The sequence below is a fragment of the Ascaphus truei genome, chromosome 2, assembly GCF_040206685.1.
Source record: "Ascaphus truei isolate aAscTru1 chromosome 2, aAscTru1.hap1, whole genome shotgun sequence".
Classification (NCBI taxonomy): Eukaryota; Metazoa; Chordata; class Amphibia; order Anura; family Ascaphidae; genus Ascaphus; species Ascaphus truei.
The window spans coordinates 96,338,642-96,356,098 of record NC_134484.1 but is presented as its reverse complement, the minus strand read 5'-3'; the positions used below and the strand labels follow the sequence as shown (position 1 = coordinate 96,356,098).

Sequence of the window (17,457 nt, the reverse complement as noted above, 5' to 3'; positions counted from 1 at the left end):
TGAGCCACTTACAACTGTGAGATACTGTAAGTTCTGAGTAGGTTGATTGGAGAAATAATGTTAACTATGTGTATTATACCTACTGTCCCACATAGAACACAACTGAACTAAGCCTAATGATATGATTATTTGTGGAAACTAAGTGAACGGTTGCTTTAAAAAAATATATATATATATATATATATATATATATATATATATATATATATATATATATATATGCAAATACAACTGTATGCTCATCTGCATGTCTTAGGCAGGTCTGCAACCCCACCTTTCACCATTATCACCCAGCATACAGCACTTCCACTGCAGCAAGGGATTCTGGGAAATGACATGCAAATGAGCACGCAGTGCCACTTTTTGCTTCAAAAACCATTTTTAACATGGTTCCCTATAGGCTTAAGCTTGCTGCATGGTCACAGCTTTGAGCACAGCCAGGGTTAGGGTGCTCAAAGCTGTGACCATGCAGCAAGCTTAAGCCTATAGGGAACCATGTTAAAAATGGTTTTTGAAGCATAAAGTGGCACTGAGTGCTCATTTGCATGTCATTTCCCAGAATCCCTTGCTGCAGTGGAAGTGCTGTATGCTGGGTGATAACGGTGAAAGGTGGGGTTGCAGACCTGCTTAAGACATGCAGATGGTCACAAGAAACTGTATGGTGCTCCAACATGAACCACTGGCTAAATAGCCCAAGACTATAAGCATATAAATTGTGTCCCTGGAGGTCCCAGACAGTCCAGACCAAAATACTCCAACCCTTGCAATAAACCACTTCCACTAGATACCGATTAGCTGGAAAAGATCCCACTGCAATAATGTGGGACCTTCACTGGCTAGTGACCAGACATAAACATCGGTTTGGTAAGTATAGGTGTGTACAAATAAACAGGTTGGAGTGACTCACATTTGTAGGGTCTTTTGTGGGAATTCCTCCATGGGTGCGTGCTGCCGTTACTCCACGAGACCGGACATCCAAACGAAGGAGAGATGGAGCACAGCTGGAAACAAAATGAACTACTAGGAGAGTGGGAACCAGATGAAAAAAGTTAGTTTATTGGATCAGTGCAAAAATACAAAAAACGGAGCCCTCAGGCCCTCACCAACGCGTTTCGAGCCGGTGGCTCTTTTTCAAGGTGGTGGTGGCCTGAGGACTCCGATTTTTGTATTTTTGCACTGATCCAATAAACTAACTTTTTTTATCTGGGTCCCACACTCCTAGTAGTTCATTTTGTTTCCAGCTGTGCTCCATCTCTCCTTCGTTTGGATATAAGACATGCAGATGAGCATACAGTTGTATTTGCATATTTGCTTTCCTGTGGAGGATTTTTGTCACTTTTTTTACTCATCATAACTTAACTCAGTATTATGGTATATATATATATATATATATATTTATATATATATATATATATATGGTATATATATATATATATATTTTAATGTTTATCCAGGCAATAATTGTAAACATTGTAACCTGAAATTTAGGGTTGGTTTTACTGTCTGTATCTCTCTTCCTTATCTCATTTCTTAACGTATTCCCTAACCTATTTAGTGCTTAGATAGGCAGTAAGATTTGTAGTTCCTTGTTCCTCAATTAGTGCAAGTGCTACAGTAGGTGCAATCACAATCACTATTAATAGGGTTACCAGACGTCTGGTTTTACTCAGTCATGTCCTCTTTTCAAGGTCTAGTGAAAGTGTTTAGCTGGATTTTGGGCAAACAAGCTATGTGTCCAAGATTTGGCCAAGGTGACAAAAGGACCTTAAAAAAGGCTTAAACTCAGGCAGCAAGCCCTCGTTGAGAACACCCCTCCTGGAAAGAGATATCTATTGCCTCGGAACTGCAGTGATAGAATAGTTGCCAGTAACTGCTATGATCAAACTATTTGCACCCCATAAATCATTGTGCAACAGAAATTTCAACAGTCTTATCTGACATCTTTTGTGCCAGGAGCTTTTGTAATCTGTCTCTCCCCCATGTTTGTGGTGAGTTTTATTTCCAATTGTGACCTTTTCTAAACCAGCCATGAAATCTACCTAAACATGGTTCTTCCTCCCCTCTGCCATTTTCTGGGGGTGGGGGGGGGGTTCTTTCAGGATAACACTGCGTTACCTTTAGATAACGTGACATTATTTGTGTCTTGGTGTTACTCCCTTCCAGACCCTGAAATAGGACTAACGCTGGAGAGGAAGAGGAGAGAAAGAATACCTAGTATACTGTAAATACGGAAGGTTAATTAAATAAAATTATATCAACTTTTAAGTATCTTACCCCCTTAGTAGCTCAAGTGGCCAGTAACTCATGGGCAACTCGTGTGTGTTTAATATTAATATTTATTTGACAGGGTCTCATTTACAAAATGGTGCTGGCTGTAATTTTTGGGATGAAGGCCATGTTTTTTTTCTTTTTGGGCAGATACATAACTTTCTATTCGCAGCTGCATTCAACCTGAACCCCTTCAGTGCACCTCTGTGTCACTCCAAAGGCGAATAGCCTTTGCCGCGGCCGAAAGGCAGCCAAACGGTGTGAGCCGTTCGCTGATGTTTGGTGATGTTAAAGCTTCTCTATTTCAATCTGAAACTCACAAGCCCTTTTATGCCGTGTACCCAATTTTCCAAGTCTATCTGTCGATGAAATGTCTGTGAATTTACTGTACAACCTGTGTTCTTTTAATGTAACCATGTACAGGCATACCCCGGTTTAAGGACACACTTTAAGTACACTCGCAAGTAAGGACATATTTTCAATAGCCCCATACCCCTGTGTCCGTACGCTCACTTCGCGAGTACGGACACTTATTCTGCCCTATAGACCGCCGTAGTAGAGACGCACTGATTCCCCTCGCCCAATGGGCAACCGGCAGCTCGCGCATGCGGCCGTCAGCACGTCCTGAACAGCAATACCGGCTTCCTACCTGTACCGAAGCATTGATAAGTGGGAAAAAGGTAGTGCTTCACTTTAAGTACATTTTTGCTTTATATACATGCTCTGGACCCATTATGTACGTTAATGCGGGGCATGCCTGTATTGTTATAACTCTGTTCTCAGGACATACTTGAAAACGAGAGGTAACTCTCAATGTATCACTTCCTAGTAAAACAGTTTTATAAATAAATAAAAATAAATAAATAAATAAAATATGGCAACCCCCTTTTCTGTTAAGTTGCAAACAAATATTTTTAATATACTGTAACTTGTAATTGTCTTTAAAAATAAATAAAAATAACCACACTTAAACCAAACAGCTGTGCAGATATCCTGTGAATTAAAAAAAAAAAACATTTTGGCTGTTTGTTTTTGGGAAATTAAGAAGATATTTTTTTTGATGGGGTCTCTGAATTGGGGAGTGCTTGTTAATAAAGTGTTTACTTAACGTATAACGACATGGTCTGTAGATGGCCTATAAAGATGAAGGAACAGAAAAGGAGGTTTTGCCAGTGCAAACTCCTGTACAGCACATAGTGACACAAAGGGGAGTAGCCAGAAGAAAACAAAGCCCTCCCATGACTCAATTATCCTTGTTTACAAACTACTGTCCCGGCCAAGCTTATTCTAAAGCTTGCCGGGATAAATGCGGGGCTTTTTTTTAAATTTAAACGCGGTTTCCTGCGCGGCGGCCGCTTCAACAGATAAGCGCTAATGGCGCTTAGCATTGAAAGCGCCAGCGGCACGGGAAAACAAAAAAAAAAGCCTTGCTCTGCCGAGTTTAAAAAAAAACCGGGGAGAAAGCCGCTTGCGAATAAAGGCAGCCGCGACTGTAGCTTAAAGATTTTTTTAAAATCATTTAGGTGCCTGGTTTTTGTAAAGAGGTGTCAGTCACCTACATTTAATCATTTAAAGATGTCACTACAGTTGGTTCATTTTGGTTCAAGGGAGGACTTTTCCTATATTTGTCAGCTATTTTAAAAGTGGTCTAAAGCTTTACAATTTACAAGATGACATTTAAGAATTGGTACCATAAAAAAAGTACATACATGTTCAATACATTTTGAGTACACTGTTAACCCTAGCACGAGGGAAATGTATTTGATCGTACCTTTTGCAATAAGTAAATGTACAGTTTTCCATGCAGAACAGGAAGTAGCTAACAGGAGAGGTGTACGCGACTCGGTATCAAGACTATCAATATTTGCTCCCTGCAAATAAAAGAAGGCGTTAAGCATACAATGTGCGAACAAAAAGATAAGCGTGTGGAGCCAATAAGTACTCTTCATTATGGAAAAGGAAATATGACCTGTGGCCACCAATGGACTAATAGTATTGTACTGCACTACAGAAGTACCATGTACTTTGCAAGTCAAATAATAAAGATTGAATAGCATTACCAATCAAGCACTTTTGGTGGGAAAAGAAGAGTATTACGAGTATTAAGACAGATTACTAAGCATGAAGAAACAAAATGGCAAACAAAAATCATGTGCACATTATGCAATTTGCTGAAAATTAAACAAATAAATGAGCATTCAAAGTGAGTCATCTTCTTTACTGAAGAAACATAGAGTAAGAACTTTTCTACATATATAATCCAGCCAAGTGTTAAAGTGTGCCCTAAGGGTTGATTGATTTTTTGTTGTATTGATTTTAATATATCTGTATGAATACATAAAATATGCAGCCTTAATGCCTGTTTGAGTACTGCTCTGTAATACTTTCTATCACACGGTGGATACAAAGGCAAGATACTGTACACTCTAGACGCTGCAGAAATAGAAGCAGTACCACTTACAAACATACACTATAGGTATAATAGAGCTACGATAAGGTGAAAGCCCTCAGTATGCAACTCATTCTCTGCTATTTTAATGGCTGTTTGACAATTTTGAGTGTGTTAAATGGCGCTATAATGTATCTCCAGCAGAGAAAAACCGTGTACCTATGTTCTTTCTCCAGAATGTAAAGCAATTCGAATGTATTTATGATATGTAATTCTTGTGATATAAATATGCTCTGTTTTTGCCGTTTTGAATACACCAAAGGCGTGACAGCATCACGAAAGATCCCCTCTAAGCGTTTTTTTTTTCTTTTTGGGGAGATAAATAACTTTCTATTGATAGCTGCATTCAACTTTAACCCCTTCAGTGTACATCTGTGTCGCCAGAAGGGCAGCCAAAGGGTGTGAGCTGTTTGCTGCTGCTCACTGATGTTTGGTGATGTTAAAGCTTTTCTATTTCAAGCTGAAACTCACCAGCCCTTTTTTCCCTTGTACCCAATTTTCCAACTCTATCTGTCTGAATTTAATGTACAACCTCTATTCTTTTAATGTAACTATGTATTGTTATAACTCTGTGCCCAGGACATACTTGAAAATGAAAGATCCCTTCTAAGGGATCTTTCTTGATGCTGTCACACCTTTGGTATATTCTATATGTTGATATATCCCTTTTTGCACCTTTGAATTTTTATAATATGTTAAACTTGTGTATTTTTCGGCTGAGCGGTTAACATTCACGTAATAGTCTTTTGCCGTTTTGATAAGTTTAGAAATTGAAGTGATGTTCTGCACATGCCATAGTGTATCAAGGTAGAAGTGGTCCAATTCTGGGGCGAAAAATGTGCCCCCGTGCAGTATGCATCAAAGACATTTTGACTTAATAACCACAAAGCGCTTCACATTTACAGTACAGCGTGCAGTATGCAGCACATATGATTGTTAGACACAGTCCCTGCCTAGATGAGCGTACAATCTATGTTTTTGGTGCCTGAGGCACAGGGAGATAACTAAGCTCACAATAAGTCAGGTTCCCCTGCTTCAAACTCAGTGACGGGGGTGTTACAAAGTCAGTGTCTTTCCTCACTGAGTCGATCCTTCACCTTGATACAGGTGGGAACCCTATGTTTGTCTCTATGAGAATTTTAATAAATCAGTTTTGAGGCGGGAAATGATTTGTGTCAGATGCGAGCCATCAATATCAAGCTTTTAAGTAGACACCAGCAAAAAGTTTCTCAAAATGCTGCGCGCTACAGAACACTTTTCTGTGCATTATTGCAAAGGTCCTTATTCAATATGCCATGAAGCTGCTTCACTGTGGGGAAGAAGACTTTAATCCCACTAATGTAAATGGGGCTGATCTCTTCTCCAGACATGCTTCAAAGTATATTCAATAGGGGCAGAAGAGCCCAATAAATATTGTTTATAAAATTGGTTAAATCATATGATGAAATGGCTTTATTACTAATAAGGTTTTTGTTTTTTAAAACACACACATACAGCACAATAACAAAGTAACAGAGTAATCAGTGATTACAATATATTATAGTGAACATATTATTTTATTACAATGTACCACAAGGACACTTAGGAACAAATATTTATGTCATGGGCATTAACACCTATTAAATATTTTGGTAAATAAGTATAGTACACTTATGTCACAAGTATATGTGATGGGAAATGAACATGCAAAGCAAACACTAAAATCTTAAATTAATTTGACAGCTGCAGTCCATAATAGCAAAAACAAAACAGAAGGTCTGAGAGACAGACATATGGGGCTATCACAACCAGGACAGGAAGGTAATACGACGGAAATTAATAAGAATCCCCAAAACCATACTCAAGTAATCAATTTCTCTGACTTTAATTTAAATAAATAGAATATTGATGTTCTTCGGAGAGGACTTTCTTTCTCCCTCAACCCCACCACAATACATTTGAATGGGTTAAATACACCAACCTTTTCACATACAAATTATTGCAACATACATTACACACCAACAGACAGCAGATTAAACTGAAAAATACACCATTTGGAAATGCAGATGTTCAGGGTTTACAATACTTGCAGGATCTAATTGTTTAATTAGCGGATAATTAAAAAGTTACTGGAGAGGTCTCTTTTACTGATTTTAAGTCAACATCATAATTTACTCTCCTTTTTGACATCAGTTCAAACATTAAGATTTTTGTCTGGGACATTGAATCCTTATCAAAGATAAAGTCCAATAGCAATTTAAGTAGCAATTAACAGTAAGTGCTGAAAGGATTGCAAGAAGCTCCTGATATCATTATGAAGCCCGCAGACAAAGAAGGCAATGTAGTCATATTAAAACTACTGTACTGTATGTTTTGGAAAGTTTACAACTCTTGTCAGATAGATCCTGTTATAGGATCATGGATACTGAGCCAACAATAGGAGATTGTATTAGAATACTAAATGGAGGGCTAAATAATAAAGGGATTACAAAACAGGAATTTGATTTTATTATAGTGAACACCTCCAAACAACATAATCGTTTAAATTTCCATGATGTGGGAGAATTAAACTTGCAGGAGATATCGGTACCCCATACCGGGACCTGAAATTAGTGTGGTTCAGCTACAGAGACCCCCTGCTTCAATCCTATGTTAATAAAATAAAAGCAGCTTCATTACCCTAGAGGCTGAATGGGTTAAACCATAGTACCTGGTTTGTTGGAGGTAGAGGGGATGGGTAAAGGGGGTGGTTGCCCCAGGGTGGGCGGTTAGGCCTACCGGGAGGGTTGTGGGAGTAGTTAACTCAGCTGATTACTACAGCTAACGTAATGAAGGGGTTAACCCCTACTGAACCCTCATCAGAGGCCTAATCCCCCACCCTGGGTTAACTACTGCTTCACCCAAACACTCTACCCCCAGTGACCCACCCGAAAGTAAAGGGCAAATGCCTTATTAACGGTTACAACCACTAAATTAATTAAGGGGTTAACCCATCCCACAACCCTCCCATGTACAGTTTCTTCACAGAAACAAATCTAAAGAAAATTGGAATGCTAAGTTCGGTTTTTGTTGTGCAAGGGAGTATCAATTCCAGTTCCAGCCTTCAGTCTCCCCATCCCTACTGTAGCAAGGCTAATTGACTGAAGCTAATTCCCTGTCTATAAATTACCAGCCATCTTTTCTGCCTTATTGATAAGTGTATAAACCAAGATCCACTCCCTCCTTCTCTATAGGTCCCCTTTACATTGTTTAAGGCTTGACAAAGAATTTGACATAAAAAACAGGTTATAATTGGTAATACTGGATCACATGAAATTGTTTATTAAGATTTGTATTCTGTTTCCAACAACAGCAGCTCCCACTCCCAGAGGCTTATGGGAGTGATGTTCAAACAACATTACCCACTTCTTGCTTCAGTCATTAGGGGGACATATTTAGGTGTGAAGCTTAAAAGCTGAATTTGTGTCCATCTCCCTACAATACAATCCATTCTTAGACTTTCTCACCATGAAGATGTATTTTCCACTCAGAGCTATTAATGATATTTTCTAGAAATATCCATCGGTACTGTATCCCATTGGTTAATTGTGCAGTGAGAAAAAAAGTTTCCTTTTATTTGTATTATATATGGTATATAGTGTCCCATTGTGCTTGTACCATTTCTCCATTTATGTATTCTCTTTAAACCCTTTCCATATTTTGTACAAATATATAATGTCTCCGTTCAGTTGCATTTTTTCAAGCAAATAATACTTAGACCCATACTTTGTAAGCCTTGCTATTACATAAGAAACGTCCTAGAACCAGAAGATACATTACAGCCCATTTAAACAAATGGATCATGTGCCTTCCAGCCCCAAAAGGTGTCTTATGGAATAGCACCACTTAGTAAATGTGCCCCCTGAACATTTCCTCCTTTCCTCATACTCTGATCATTGTTATCCAAAACACTCTTCCCTTGCTTAGCATGGTGATCGCTACGCTTTGCATCTGCATGTCACCTCACTGCATTCTGTCATTTTATGAAGGCTATCCTGTTATTCCCATCTTCCCTTGTTACACTAAGGTGTATAAGAGAAACATCAAAGCAAATCTACTATAATTCAAGAAACCGTTGCCATACATCATTCATTGTACCTTTTACAAGCACATGCAACAATCGTGGCTTATGTTCCAAACCTTCAAATCAATGTTGACAACCACCTCCCCTCCTTTCCTACAATTTCTTCTCTTTGCTGGTTGTGGACTCAACTGTTAGAGCTCCTTGTTTAACCTTTGATACGTGTCACTAAATATTGAAAATGCACGTGGGGACCTTTCAAAATCTACTTCTAATAGTTCGTCAAAGAAAATTTGCAAATGTGTGTTTATGGCATATCCCACCTTTCTGTACATGTGAATTCTCCCAGTTACGGGTTTTTATTACCAATATTTTATCGGTCATGCTCTAATAAACTCTTACAGTTTAATTTCCTAGCCAGGCACACCACTCTAATACAATCAATTCTAAAAATAAAACAAACAAGGTTTATGATATAAAGTTAACAAGGTATCTGAATACTACAGTATATTCAAAGATGGCAACTTTCACAACCTTTCAGAGACAAAGCATGCAAATATAACACAGCTCTCCATCCTATAAACTTGAAAACATACTGTGTAATAAAATGGATCCGTATTTTATTATCTGTTCATTTACTTTGCTTAGAGCGCAGGAAATTAATAATAATAAAAAATGCATTTAGTAGTACATTTTGTTCATGCTTGCCATTACATCATTTCAAGTTATAATAGCATAATAAAAATAAATATTTACCATTGAAATCAAATATTCTGCCAGGTCAACATGATCAAACAATGTAGATCTGTTGGAAATGAAAAATAAAGAGTATATCAGTATGGAGAGAAAAACAAAGAAATATGCAATATAAGCCGTTTGCTGCCAGAGGGCAACGAAAGGATTAGGGCAGGCATACATTACCCTATTGAGAGGCATATTATATAGGTTTTACTTACTATGATCTGCTATGTGACAGTAGGAACAGTGTTATGACTAGAGTTGTGCAACCATCTTAACCATTTTGCAGTTGTTTACATTGCTCTGACGTGTGAAAGTGTCATACAGTATATTTACCAGATTATAATGGCTCATATCCTTATATTTTAAGACTTTAGCCAGCATTTAGCAAAAACAGCATTCTATAAAGGACCCCTCGTTTTGCGAAAAGTCTTCCAATGTGCTTTGTGCTTTGTGAAAAAATATTGTCAAGTTTTTGCCTGGTTTGACTACTTTGATGTGTGTGAAAATATGATGTACTGTATGGTGTAAGTAATGTAGGAATGGGAGGGCCGTGCCTCAGTGAAATGTACAGTGAAAAGGAGAGAACATGTAAGGGTCTCTTTCAGGGCTACAGTGGAGCCGGTACGCATCGGAACACCGTTCCAGCACTTATGTTCGTGGCAGATCTGCAGCCACTCTGCCTCCTCGCCAGGCTGTACCTGGGGAAGGTGGGTGTGGAGTTTTTCAGTGCTCTACTCAGCGAAAGAGAGAAGCCCACGCCAGCAGTCTTAACCCGGAAGTTAGGCCCCGCCGGAAATCGGGCCCAACTTCCAGTATTGGCCGCTCGTTTGGGCCCCTCTCCGGCACCAGGTACACTGACAAACTGAGAAGAAAAATAAATAAAGCATTAATAGAAAATTATCATATATTTAATCACCCACACATTTAATCATAAGCTTCATTCGCTTTGATAGAAGGAGAACTTTAGCTATCAAATGTTTGAAATGTAGAAATGTATCTCTGTACATCATGACGTGAAAGTGTCACTTTGAGTCTGAATTATTTAGATAATATACATAAAAAACCATGTAATTCATTCAGTAACACTTACCCAAGTCATTTACTGCACCGACACACTTTATTCGAGCAAATACCCAGTATGTACCTGGCAGATACCTGGAATGCGCCGCTCCTCACCTCTGACCAGCCCCGTTGCATTTGCCTTCCCAGCCTGGGTTCATGCCTGGCTGACGGGCGGCTGATCTGTTAAATGATAATGATTAGGATTTAATAGGCTGCAATGCTTCGCGTGTCTACCAGATGGCATAAATTCATGAATTGTAATGCAGTATATATATATATATACTGTGCAGTATTGCAGCCAGCGGGAATAAAATGCTTCAATCCCTGCCTCGAAAATAACCCAATGCACTCGGGCAGAAAACAGTCACAAACCTCAATACACCCGGGTATACCCGAATTCGTGGGACTAGCCGAGCTCGAATAAAGTGTGTCGCCAGTGTAGGTACTTGACTTTTCCAATCATACTTTAAGCGCACACTAAATCCCCCCCAAACCCCCCAAAAATAATTAAGTACTAACTTAAGTCCAACAATGTTACTATTTACTTTAGTCTTTTTAAAAGCACATTGAAATGAAACAGTAAACAAAAAACAGTGGGGCTGCCATGTTGCAACTTTGGTGATTTTTTTTTTTGTGGTAGAGCATGTTACAGTTAATTATCAGAAGAGATACTTCTAATACTTGTGATACATCACTGCTAAACAAAGTCAGTCCTAAATGCAAATTGTATATTAAAAGCACATCCCCCTGCTGGTACTTGATGGGATAATCACAAATGACATCCCAAGAAGTGACAGCAGGAAGATGCAGGACGCTGTACATGGCAGCACACAGAGGAAAGCCACACAGTTAATTACTTGTTATAATTGATCATCGTTTTATTTGTATTTATGCATTTTTTTTTAGATATTAAACACACAGTTACTACTGTACCTTACTTGAAAACATTCAAAGTACATTTCTTCTTACTTAAGAACAAGCTACTTTGCAGCACAATGAGTTATCTGAATCACACATACTGTAAGAACAAAAATCTATTAGCCATACATTCAATCACAGCTCTATTCTAATTAACTTTTCCTATTAATGAGGATAAATAGAAACAGAGCGAACGGTTGCACGATTGGAAACTTTTTTTTCCTCCATTCCATTAAAACACAAACAAAACGTAATATTTAATTAAAGCCATAAATGTGCAGATTTTGGAACAGTGCCTTCATTAGGGTTCAAGATCTACTTTTTAAATACAATAAAATATAGACATTTCAGTGTAAAGAAGGGATATTATTCAACTAAACTGACACGTTTGGAACTTGTTTGAAACCGTGTTAAAATAAGATATATCCCTTTTGCACAAGTAATACAATTGTATTTGTAGTGAGCATACACAGTGACTCCTGACTGAATTAGAAAAATCTGTAATCACTACACTTTAGATCTCTTACAAAATTACTATACTAACATAAACAACAACTAACATGCCATCTATGTAGAATGTTTTTGTATGCAAAAGCAAAATGCCTGGTGGAGCCATTACAGTTTTTACTGTACATGCAATTTTAAGATGAACTGATTGAAAACCTTTCTGGTTTCATCAATTAGAGTATCCTCTTAACTCATACTGTAATTTACTGCTGGAAGGGACTGTAGCACTTTATTGGTTATGGAAAATATAGAGCAAATCATATTAAGCAATTCTAATACGTCTACAATGTATTTGTTTTCTTTTATCCATGAATTCTAAGAAATGTTTTCATCCATTGAGAACAAACATGAACTGTGTTTGTATTTAGTATTTAAATATACACGTCATTGCTTACTCAAGTCAACTGAAAAATAACATTGTATTTCTTACTTGTGAAGTGGTGTTTCATTGTTACCATCTAGCAGATCAATGATCCTTTTCTCGCCAGTGTATGATGAAATCATAAACTTTACAATCTCAGTTGCTCCTTGTGTAGCAGCAAAATGAAGAGATGTGGCATTGTCGTTCTGCAGAAAAGCAAGCATATATACAGTATACCTGAGAAACAAACCCTTTGTTGAATGTCATAAAAAGAGGTATTTTATTACCATTTTTGTCACATACTTACAGATGTGACACCTGTTTTTTAGACATAGTTTGAGGGAGTACGGCACAAATGGAGTTTGATAAAAGGAACAAAATCAAAGGTGCAATAAATATGGTACTTTACATTTTCTTCCTCGTGATCCATTAAAACATTAAGGCTATACATAGTGCTTGCACTCATGTATATATTATAAACATGATCCATGTACAATCGCTGGTGCATATGTACTTTGCTGTACTTTCCTACTGTACACATTCACGCATGCAGTGAAAGATACATACACCTGTATATGCACTTATGCATACATAGATGCAGACTGACTCACAGACAGACTGTGATGGGAAATTCAATCAGTTTCTCTAATACGACAAATGTTTAGCAAATTCCTCCATCATTCCAGCAGCCATTGTCATGTTTGGACCTTGAGTGAACATCTTATACAGAGCTACAAGGGATGCCTGGGGGACCGTCCAAGTCTGATCACATACCGTATATATAAGCAAATTGTGGGAAATATTTGCCTTTTGCTATATCATTTGCCTTTACAGGCAAAGCAAGGATCTTTCCTGGAGAGGAACATTGTACACATTATATCCGGCTTGCTTCACTTCTAATGAACCACCTTGTAGTAGTCGGACAAATGACTTTTTGTGGTTCATATGTGTTACAAACTTTACATCTCCACTATGTGGAAATCAGATGGTCCTACCATAGCAAATCTCACACAATATTAACAATACTCAGAATTAGTACTGTCATGATCATTTGTAGCTGAGTTTAAATGTTTGCATAGAACTATATGTGCTTATCCAAAACAGATATTTGTCATTTCTTAACGAAGCTGGGCCATGGATGCTAAGGAGTAGGGCCCATGGCTGCAGTGATGAACCTTGCCAGTATATTGTAAGCGGTTAAAAACGTGAATATTGCAGGAGGTGGCAAGGGATTGGGCAAAGGTTTGGAGGCAGGATTAGCGAGGGGGACAAAGGCTGATAATAGCCTTAAGGGTCAGCCACTTAACAACAATGTGAATAGGTTCCCTCCTTCCCTTTCTTTTATGATTTGTGTTAATGATGTTTCTGCTCTAAAGATTGTCACAGCATGCGGGATGTTTCTTGCCAGCGGAAGTTGGTGGACGTTTACCAGGTTTGGCTCCACAAATGGGTATAGTTAAGGTAATAGCAATGCTGATAGCCTTGCGGCAGGGCTTGTGCTAACCTCAGAAAATTACGATCATTGGATCTACTGGTCAACAGCATGATATGTTTTCGGCTAAATGGAATGTTTTAACTGTTAAGTTATGGAAATATTCACTGACAAGTTTGTGTGAAGTTAATAAATGCTGTGGCCATTTTATACCCAAACAGTTGTTAGTATTTTATTGGGACTTCGGTAGAGTGGCCTAAGAAAGCAGGAAAATGGAGGAATCTGAAAGTCATGCAATAAGAAAAAAGGTATAGGGGAAAATACTAACTACCTGTTTGAGGTCAATCTTGGCTCCATATGCAATGCAGGTTTTCACAATTTCCAAGCCTCCATTTTGAACTGCCACATGGAGAGGGCTGCACCTGTCATTATCTGTGTAATTAATGTGCTCCACGATGCAATATCCCTTCTCTGTACCTGATGAAGAAATGTATGAATAAACTGGCTCTAAAAATACTCTTTTAAGCCATTGATAATGAAAAATCAGTGCTTACGTACCCTTCGTTAAAACAATATCCATGCATTTTGTTGACCCAGAGAATGCACACATATGTATTGGAAAACATCCCAGTTTGTTTTTTTTACAAAGCTTCGCCCCATGATTGACCTGAAAAACAAAGGTGAACACTATGGAGGGATGTCAAGGCAAATCTGGACCAAAATTGACACAGATTGCATAATTTTCGATCGTGGTTCTCTTTGCGTCAATGTATCAAGGTATTTGCTTCACGTTTTGTGCCATGTGTCCCCACTTGCGATGAAGAGAGTGTAGTTTACATGGTTCACAAATTATAATGAGTCAGCACATTTATGACATATCAAATTCTGCGCCTCTGTGCAGGATTCGTTATTTATTTGCCACTAATACTCAGCAAAGTCTAAAGAGGCGTAAGCTTTACTAGCTAACAATTCCTATCACCTGTTCTGTAGGAAAATGTACATACTATATGATGTACATGAAGACAGAAAATTACTTCTTTGAGGAAAGTAATCAAAAGCCAATTGATTGAAAAGCAGATATCCGCACAGAAAGTACTTTTTAAACGGATACATAAATAACAAATGTATATTCTAAAACTTAAAACGTTGTTATGAGATGGACCAGGGGTGGCAAATTCCAGTCCTCAAGAGCTACCAACAGGTCAGGTTTTCAGGGTATCCCTGCTTCATCACAGGTGGCTCAATCCGAGACTGAGACACTGATTAAGCCACCTGTGCTGAAGCAGGGATATCCTGAAAATGTGACCTGTTGGTGGCTCTTGAAGACTGGCATTGGCCACCCTGAGATGGACCCTACAGTATTGAAGAAAATGTATTTTTATTTAGCCATTAGAGCTACCCATGGTTTTGGCTGCATTTAAGCAGCCTTTCCCAAAGACATTTTATTTTGCTCTACTTTTTGACATTCTAAGATTGAGTAAGAAAGCCTGATGTAGAAGAAAGTATGTAGACGTCACATCCATTTACACCCAGCTGATTTCAATAGCCGATGCATTCAGATCCCACATAAGACTAAACATCAAGACTATTTGATATGATGAGAAATGAAGTAACGCACAGTTACCAGTGCATCAACAAACATTCACTTGAATGGATGCATATTGACACGTAGTTATGTTATTATGGATATGGATTTTACTTACCAGAAGTAGCAATGCTTCATGGTTATCCTTATAGCATGCTTGCATTATTGGTGTATTCCCAAGTTCCCCTTCTAAATCGATGTTTGTAGTACTATGAAGGATCAACATCTGGACAAGAACATAAAAATATTCAGCGTGCAAAATATGTTTAAATCTGTCATATCTTGACGTTGGTATGCAGGCTTATGACACTTTGGCCAAAGGGTTCAACTAAATACCCAAGAAAATATTATTATTGAAGTATTTGTACTTTATACTTATTACCATATGTGTTTTGTCAATTGGGTGTAGCTTTGGGCACCCCTGTCTTTTGTTGTATACAGTATGTTTAAATCTGCAAAAATGACATGAATCTGTAATAAACCCATAACTATACTAGGCTTAACAGATATACAAAAAAATATATGACAAATAATCCAAGTGTTGTCAAACCGCTTGCTCAATATCCTCGGAATAGCCAGATTGGGATTTTTATGTTTTTTTGGTATCAATATGCATTCCTATACCTATTCATTGTCTTGTTATATTTGCCTAAACACAAACAAACAGAAAACTATGAACTGTAATGCTAAGTGAAACCTGGAAATAAAGGCATCGTCTAAACATATGTAACGGGTATTCCACCCCACCCAATCGCAGATATAGTGTGGGTGCAGAGAACATACAGTGTTACCAGGTGTGGTGCTTTACCTGTTAGGCTCACAGGAGGGCTGAGCTTCCGCCACGGGGAACCTGGGGCAATTATATTAGGAGTAACCCTGTACTCGGTGCAGCGCCTCCACCTGCGATGGTTCCTAGCAGAGCAGGAATTGTTCCTCGCAAGACACATTCAAATAACTAGCACACCTATTTGTATAATAACTAATACCTTTACTTGGGAACATACGACACAAATACCATACACAGAATAACGGGTGTCCCTCTCTAGAGGCGACACTGACTACGGCGTCGCGCAGGACACTTCCCCAACACCTTTACTTAAGAGCATATGAACCCTATAACATCAACATATTATAACATCCCCACACGGTGCCCACAGCCCAACCCATATGTCCCGTGGTCAGCGCTGCCACTATGTGTAATGAGAATGTTAGGATTTGTTGGTGCACTTACGGGGTACCTGCCGAGCGCTCCTGCACTCGGGCCTGCAAGCACTTTGCGTAATAGGTAGTATTATGTATAAATGGTGGAACAATAGGTGACTATTTGTTGTAAAGGTTGGATAATAATGTTGAAAAGAAAGATGGAATAAAATGTAATACGATGAGGGGGGGGGGAAAGGGAGCAGAGAGGGGGAGAGGGGGGGGAAGGGGAGTGGAGTGGAGGGGAGGGGGGGAAAGGGGGGGGGAGGGGAGGGAGGGGGAAAGGGGAGGGAAAGGGGAAAGGGGAGGGGGGGAAAGGGGAGGGGTGGGGAAGGGGGAGGGGTGGGGAAGGGGAGGGGGGGAAAGGGGAGGGGTGGGGAAGGGGGAGGGGTGGGGAAGGGGAGGGGGAAAGGGGAGGGGTGGGGAAGGGGAGGGGGGGGGAAAGGGGAGGGGGGGAAGAAAGGGGAGGGGGGGGAAAGGGGAGTGGGGGGGAGAAAGAGGAGTGGGGGGGAAAGGGGAGTGGGGGGGAGAAAGAGGAGTGGGGGGGGAAGGGGAGTGGGTGGGTGAAGGAGAGTGGGGGTGGGGAAAGGGGAGTGGGGGGGGGGAAGGGGAGTGGGTGGGTGAAGGAGAGTGGGGGGGGGGAAAGGGGAGTGGGGGGTGAAGGGGAGTGGGGGCGGGGAAAGGGGAGTGGGGGAGGGAGGGGAGTGGGGGGGAAAGGGGAGTGGGGGGGAAAGGGGAGTGGGGGGGGGGAAAGAGGAGTGGGGGGGAAAGGGGAGTGGGGGGGGGAACGGGAGTGGGGGAGGGGGGAAACGGGAGTGGGGGGGGGAAGGGGAGTGGGGGAGGGGGGAAAGGGGAGTGGGGGAGGGGGGGAAAGGGGAGTGGGGGAGGGGGGAAA

General features: G+C 39.7%; 1 protein-coding gene across 2 annotated transcripts in view; it reads right to left on the bottom strand.

Annotated features, from left to right (window-relative positions):
* Positions 1 to 17,457, bottom strand: part of TRPA1 (transient receptor potential cation channel subfamily A member 1) — a 115,850-nt gene that overhangs the window by 76,276 nt on the left and 22,117 nt on the right. Inside the window, exons 5-10 of one of the 2 annotated variants that reach the window (XM_075583502.1) lie at positions 15,481 to 15,588; positions 14,336 to 14,444; positions 14,106 to 14,254; positions 12,415 to 12,551; positions 9,513 to 9,561; positions 4,040 to 4,139 (exon numbers count right to left, since the gene is read on the bottom strand). In XM_075583502.1, coding sequence (XP_075439617.1) covers positions 4,040 to 4,139; positions 9,513 to 9,561; positions 12,415 to 12,551; positions 14,106 to 14,254; positions 14,336 to 14,444; positions 15,481 to 15,588 — 652 coding nt within the window. The remainder of the gene's footprint in view (positions 1 to 4,039; positions 4,140 to 9,512; positions 9,562 to 12,414; positions 12,552 to 14,105; positions 14,255 to 14,335; positions 14,445 to 15,480; positions 15,589 to 17,457) is intronic. The other variant, XM_075583509.1, reaches the window with a different exon arrangement.